The sequence below is a fragment of the Dreissena polymorpha genome, chromosome 1, assembly GCF_020536995.1.
Source record: "Dreissena polymorpha isolate Duluth1 chromosome 1, UMN_Dpol_1.0, whole genome shotgun sequence".
NCBI lineage: Eukaryota > Metazoa > Mollusca > Bivalvia > Myida > Dreissenidae > Dreissena > Dreissena polymorpha.
In genome coordinates, this window is record NC_068355.1 from 172,110,305 (window position 1) to 172,117,694 (window position 7,390).

At 33.4% G+C, this 7,390-nt stretch overlaps 1 protein-coding gene across 1 annotated transcript in view; it reads left to right on the plus strand.

The window, feature by feature from the left end:
• LOC127861155 (uncharacterized) overlaps positions 1-4,620 on the plus strand; it is an 18,815-nt gene extending 14,195 nt beyond the window's left edge. The window contains exons 4-9 of the mRNA XM_052399535.1: positions 1-76; positions 473-729; positions 1,123-1,357; positions 1,676-1,813; positions 2,017-2,180; positions 3,389-4,620. The exon at positions 1-76 is cut by the window's left edge and continues 152 nt beyond it. Of these exons, the coding sequence (XP_052255495.1) occupies positions 1-76; positions 473-729; positions 1,123-1,357; positions 1,676-1,813; positions 2,017-2,180; positions 3,389-3,401 (883 nt within the window). The 3' untranslated portion in view covers positions 3,402-4,620. The remainder of the gene's footprint in view (positions 77-472; positions 730-1,122; positions 1,358-1,675; positions 1,814-2,016; positions 2,181-3,388) is intronic.
• The last annotated feature ends 2,770 nt before the right edge of the window (positions 4,621-7,390 follow it).

Below are 7,390 nucleotides of genomic sequence, written 5' to 3' on the forward strand. Positions count from 1 at the left end.
GGAGTACACGGACGCTGGTTTAAACTACATTTGGGTCAGACAGGTGGACAGCGTCCTAAAGGATGTCAAACCTTCGGTAAGTGTGTGGTCAAAATAAGAATACATATGTGTCTGTCGCCTCCGGACTGTCAATACAGGGGTGTGTGAACACAAAACACCACATCTTAATGAGTCAGTTGGAAAGCGCACCGGATGATGTCAATGTAGGGGAAAGTGTGTTTTTTAAGATACGACTGCATCGTGCTCTGCAATGATTCAAGATGCATTGATCTATTCTTTTAATGAAATAAAAGTGGAATCATTATAACGAGACACCATAAGTTGGATTCAATTATTGTATCGCTGAATAAAGTATTGAACAATTTATTGGTTGTGTGTAATAATCTAGGTCGAAAGCTTTTATCCGATAAGGGTCTTTTATAAACAAACTTATCATGTTAACAAAAATATGTGGTGATTTACTTATTTACAGCCCAATCTTAGCTACAACTACGCTGTGAAGCCTGTTTGTGGCCCGGATGCAGTTTTTCATCCCGGCTCGGTGGAATACTTTGACCTTGAGATCACCACTGAACGGGGCAAGGTCGCTGGTCCGATGATCATTGAAGTACCCATACCAGATAACCTGACAGAGCCCTTGCTGACGTTCGTTAATGCAAAGGTGGTCTCCAAAGGGAAAAACGTCGTCTGCACGGCTCTTGGGAATGTGTCAACAAAACTTTCAGACTGGTATGGGGCATTTTGCACGTTTAATCGTTTTTAAAATTTCATTTAACGAGATTAAACGAGATTTAAATGTACTCACCTGTTGTGCTTAAATTACTGTTACATGGTAGTGTTTATTTCTGTGCATTTAATTTCATGGCCGAGTACAACATTTCATTTGATTAATTCTTTTAACACGAATGCATATTAAAGTCTAGCATTTATTTAAACAGCCTTATCTTATACTCGACCACGAATAAAACTTGTTTTTTATTGAGCCTCACCTTCACACCAGAAAACAAAAGAAACTATCTAAATAAGACATCGTTACGTTGTTTATAAAACCATGCGTTTTGATAGTACGTTTTCTGCAGACATGTTGACACTGTAACCACGATACTTGCTTTTGGTGTTTAGGGTTTCCGGCTCAAATGAATCCGACCGGACAGTTATGAATCTTCCGATGGTGTGTAATGTACAAGAGAAAGACTCCGTCGACGAAGACAAGTTCACTGTGCGCATTGGTGTGCGTATCAAAGATCTACCGGCTGTCTTAGACGGAAACATGACTCAAGTGATTTTCAGTCTTGGTCTCACGGTCAGTGACCAGATCTGGGTGTACACAACAACGGCCAATGTCATCAATACAATGGTAAAATACACATTAATCTTGCCCCATTCACGTGTCTCTAAGGACACACACTTACAATGGGATAAAGTTTACTGTAGTTTTATATGTTATGCATTAGTTAAGCTGCGCGTTGGGCTTTTTTAATATTATTCTGTCACTGTCAGCCATAAATGAATGTACGTTTGATTTTTAATAAAACAAGTGTAAAGCACAAACAGTAGTTCAGTAAATTAAAACTGATATCACATATTTTAAACGTCAAGGTCACACAAATATTTGTGAAGAACGCTCTTAAAATGATAAAGTTGAACACGTGTTAGTTTTTTTTATTTATTAAAGCATCAGCTTACACCGGCCTCATCCGCTTTTGTGAAAGGAATTGTGATTCCAAACAACGAGGTGCCAGCTACGTGGCCGACTGGCTTTGACCTGGAATGGAGCCTAGATAATGGAAAGTTCTACCCAAGCGAGAGTTCGGTTGGTGACATACATTATTAATTCATTTAAAAATGGAACATAATTGTTCGAGTATTGTCAAACAAAGGAATGATTTGATGGATTGAATATTTCTTCAAAGAGCTCTTTTCATGATCACATAATACCAACTCATATTTTATTAATGTTCTGTTCAATGTTTACTATTCAACCACTTTGTCTGATGAAAACTTTTTACATTTCAGTGGTTTCAACAATCAGCTAGTACAAAACCCTTCACGTTTCAGTGGCTTCAACAATCAGTTCGTTCCGACTGGGAGCTTGAAGAAGGGCTCATGGGATACTGGTTTCGGCTTGTTAGCAAAGATGGAGGCTGTTTGCCTGCAAGCTATCAACTGAAGTCTGAAAGGTAAGTTGAGTCGATTGTTTATGTGTCTTCATGAAAGGTCCAGTTTTATCGAAGCAATAATTTTGCAACGAAATGTTTCTATAATGTTGCACTAGCTGTGTTTTTATACGTTGTGTTGACAAATAACTACACTTCACGTATGAATACTTTATACTACCGTGTCGAAAACAACACTCTTTGAAGTATACATATATCAACGTCATTTTAATTATTGATAATGTTAACATTTCGGATTACGGTTTAATGACAAAAACACGGTTAATATAAGATATTTAATACATATACATATTTACAAAATATTAAACTCAAAAGGTGGGTGATTTTATAAATCAAAAAGAAGTTATGTTCGCTAGATCACACTTGAGTCAAAGACAATTATGGTCAACTGTGCTTGACATTTGCATATTTAACAACGATAATCAATCAGCACTTCTTAAACGTATTTATAAGCATACACATCATATCCTGGTGCTCAATATACTTTAGCGGTTCAAATTAGACCATTATCACGTTGTTTTTACAACGGTCATTTAATATAATAATAATACCAAAGCGAAAACAGATTAAAAGAAACGAGCTTTTCCATATCATAGCATGGATATTTGGAACAGTATTCCAATTGGAATAAGAATGGCATGCTCTATCTCTGCTTTTTAAAGGCATAATAAAACACATCTATTTTTTAATCAATGATATGTCATGTTATTTTCTAATCAATGATATTTCATGTGTGTCTGTCTTAAAGGCAAATTGTGTGTTATGTATGGATGTAAGAAAATATTGTTTGAATGTTTCACTTGTTAAAGACCGATATGAGTATGTTTTTTTCAAGCAGGCCACATTGTAAAAAAGTTTTGATTCATCTGCATAATATGTATAATGTGTAGTTGTCTTTATGTGAAACCTTCTGTAAATAAAGCTTTTATTATTATTATTATTATTATTATTATTATTATTATTATTATTATTATTATTATTATTATTATTATTATTATTACTATTATTATTATATGGTGAACACGGTTAAAGTAACATAGATACTCAAAATCAACGAATATTTTGCAAAAAACGTTAGTAAAATAAAGTGAAAATCTGCGTTTCTTATAGCAATAGCCGAAATTTTAATGCTTGATGTTGAATGGTTACATAAATTTAAAGAATAGTATTTACGAAATACTTGCTAGTTTAATTTTGGTATTCTGTTGAAGGTGGCTCCCGTAAAGTCGGTAAACGCAAACATCTATGAAGGAAGGCGACCTCTGTAAGATCAGCACTCAGCAATCAGTAAGAACGCAGTACAAATGTGTCCACAAATGGGACTCGCACGACCTAATTTCTTGTAACATCTTCAGGACCATTCCCTAAGTTGAACGTCAAACGACACCACTATCGTCACAATGGAAGCGAAAATAGAACTTTATTTCAATAGCCCAATGCATTATACTGAAATATAGAACAAAAATGTGAAACAAACATATTCTACCCGTCACTATTTGAACTTTCTTACACTTAATAAACAGATGTAGCTTTATTGGTTTGCTGATATGGGATTCCGAACACAATTTCTGCACGGTGTATTTTTATATTATTCTAATGCACCCATATATGGACTTTTTTCAAATTTATTGTTTGCATTTTTACTATTTTACAAACATGACGTTATGTACAACTAACATTGCAATTCTTCTTCGACGTCTGGCTCGATTGTCTACAAACTGCTCATAACTGCCCATATATGTCATAAGTTGCCCTCACAATAATAATTTCATTTTTAAAGTTTGTATAATTGTTTTAATATAATTATTCACGATGGTGTTATAATTTGAAATCACAATGTTAAAGGCCAATATTAAACCACCAGCACAACATATGGCACCGAATTCTTAAATTATTCGAAAAATAATGATGCTGACGCAATTACAATATCTTTAACCATTAAAATATAATCTTCTTTCACAGGCTGTTCCCGAAAATTGATATTACCCAGTATTGATTTTTTTCCGAATGCTGGGCCCGTATTCACCAACCGATTCTTAGAATAAAAAATAGACTTAGAACCAAGAAAATGTGTTCAGTGTTTGAATATATACAGGCCTCCACTGGTGATTATGTCATTAACAAAATGTTCTATACGAAGAATAATATAAATAGAGATGTTTACTGCAAAGTTTGAATCAAAATTAAAGAAATTCTTGAATATACAAATTGAAAGAATTTTCTTTATTCTTAGACTTAAGTCTAAGATTTGTTTGGTGAATACGGGCCCTGATGTAAAACGTCGTCAGAAATTATGCATACCTGTTTTATAAACATCTCTTGTTAAACTATGGTCATTGTTAAATTTCACTCTGCTTTTCTTTGAATTTGAAGCTTAGATTATAATACAATTTGTGTTGCTGTAGAGTTTCAAATTACGTTTGAAATAAATTTTGTGTTGGAATATAGTGTTGTTTTGTATCATACCATGGCTATTATGATATGCTGATAAAACATTGTTAGTTTCATCATGATAAAGATGTTGCCTAAAAATGATTGACATTTGCTGATAAGTTTTATTAACAGTTTTCATAATTAAAAATGTTACCATTTATATGAAATGGATTTATTCAAAGAAGAAAAAAACACATTTAATTAAATCGACCTGGCAATATGTGCCAGTCCGTAGTAAAAACATATTTTTATAGTTACATCAATTTGGGATCTCAAGTTACTGATTTTCATCCAGAAACAATAAGTACATGAAACTGTCCAGCTAGTATTCGAACGACCATATATTATTGCAAACCCGTTGGGGGAAGTAAGTTTCAACTTGAACATACTATACACACATTAAACATACACTTTCATCAAATTAGAATAATCGATTTCTGAAATCTCACGCACAATAAACATTTCTTAAGAAACTTTAAGGAAAATTTGTAAACGAAAAGTCATAAAGTGGATAAACTGCATAATTGCAATTTTTATTTCCACAGATCTAGCGTTGTCAGAAACAGAAAGCAATAATAAAGATGTATTGCTATTCATTTAATGACAAAATATTCATGAACAATCATTTGACCAGCAATATGCCCATATCCACATTTAAACCATATATACAAGACATCAAATTCAGATTATAAGTGTGCGAGATCTAGCACGTAAACAAATTATTATTGTTAGCGCAAAAATTATACGAGACATCATCTGAGTTTTATGACGAGGCAATATGCGCATGACACCATATAAAGACAATACATGCATTTGAAATCCGATTATTAATTCATGTTATCGTTGGAATTATTATTGTCTTGGAAGTAAATGACAGAAGAAAGGACGGAGAGACATACATCAAGGCGGAGGCGAGTATCGGGTAAATTCGCTTCAAACCCTGCCAACTCAAGCCCATCAAAATTAGAATTCGAACGGTCGGACAAACCTGAACTTATTTGCTGCACCCTTTCTGGGATCCTAACAAATCTCGATAACAGTGGGCACGTAAAAAGAGTTGTTAAAGTATCCCAAATACTGAATACTTACTTAATGCACTTGTGAAAACTCCGAAATATAAACTACATATGGACAAAAAAAGAAAGCATAGCGATGACGGGACAATTCACATTTAATATATAAAAACATATATGTGTATGACTATTAAGCCGAATGTTACTACCACGTTTGTCTATCACTAACTGGATGATCGACCGCATCAATATTATTTTTTATTCGGGCCTCTTGGCAATCTATTTATTTCAATTAAACATTTTATTTTTTATAACCTAATGTTGTTTTATCGATCTTCATTATAATTATATATATTCAAACTTTACACAAATCTTCCTTTGCCAGTAACTTTAAGCTTTGTCGTTTTCTCTGTTTAAAATGACTTTGTTCAAATTTCCAAGCAGAATAAACAAGCTACTGTTACAAACGTGAAGATTTAATTATTCAAAAGATAATAATAACCATTCGAGAGGCAAAACACGTTACATCGTTCTCTTTCACTCGATGTGTGTCGTTTTCCTAATCAGCGATTTGAACAAATACACGAGCTCAAAATAAAGCGTTCAGTGATTATAAGGAATGGTTGGCTTTTTTTGTTACCTTCATCGATGTTTCCACACTATCATAACATCAAACGAAAAAGTTGGGTATCGCCCTGGTGTCATTAGTTATTCACTTTGAGAATAACGGTCAAACAGATATATCCACATACTGTGGTAGTCGCCATCATGAAGTAGTTACAAACGTTCGAAATTCACCGATGCCTCATGACAAGCATCTTTAACTACTGCATTAATAATGTTAAATCTATATTTGCAAGTATACATAAAACACAATTCCATTTTTTTAAAGGTGGGATTTGTTTCTGAATATTTCGGCATTAAACAAAGTTTCAAATATAAAAAATATGGCGGCCTCCACAATGTTCTTGTATTACTCAAATGACATTATACAATACCTATAGTAAATATGGTGAATTATAGATTAACTGAACAAAATTCAGTTCAAATATATATATATATCCTTCTATGTTTACAAATTTAATTATGATTCTGATAGTTATAGTATTGAACCATTTACGGGAATATTTAGTAGATTTTAAGAGCAAATCGTTATTATGATTGATTGATCTCAATAAAATACATAACACAAATTGGCAATATAAGCTTTTAAGCGGACAATGTTAAATAACGATCAATTTTAAATAATCATACATGATATTCAACAATCTTTTTATTGATGGATTACTCTTACATACGCAGTAAAAACCTTTTGATGTTTGTTTTTTCTCCAAGGCTCATTGAAATACTTTGACTTTGAGATAACTACTGAACGGGTCAAGGTCGCTGATCCGATGACCATCGAAGTATCCATACCAGATAACCCCGTGCTGACGTTCGTTAATGCACGCGTGGTATCCAAAGGGAAAAACGTCGTCTGCACGGCTCTTGGATTTGTGTCAACCATTCTCTCATACTGGTGTGGGGCATCCATTTTGCGCGTTTGATTTGTTAGTTTTAATTTCTAGTGACAGTATTATAATCTACTTAATGATTTCATTACTGTATCATGTAAACTGCTGTGCATTTTATTTCCTTGCCGTGTATGAAAATAAATGACAATTTTGTTTCAATACTAATAATGATCAAATCTACCATTTATATAAAGGGCCACATTTTATACTTGACCATTGGCTTGCTGAGTAAATGTTAACCGTTCAACCATTT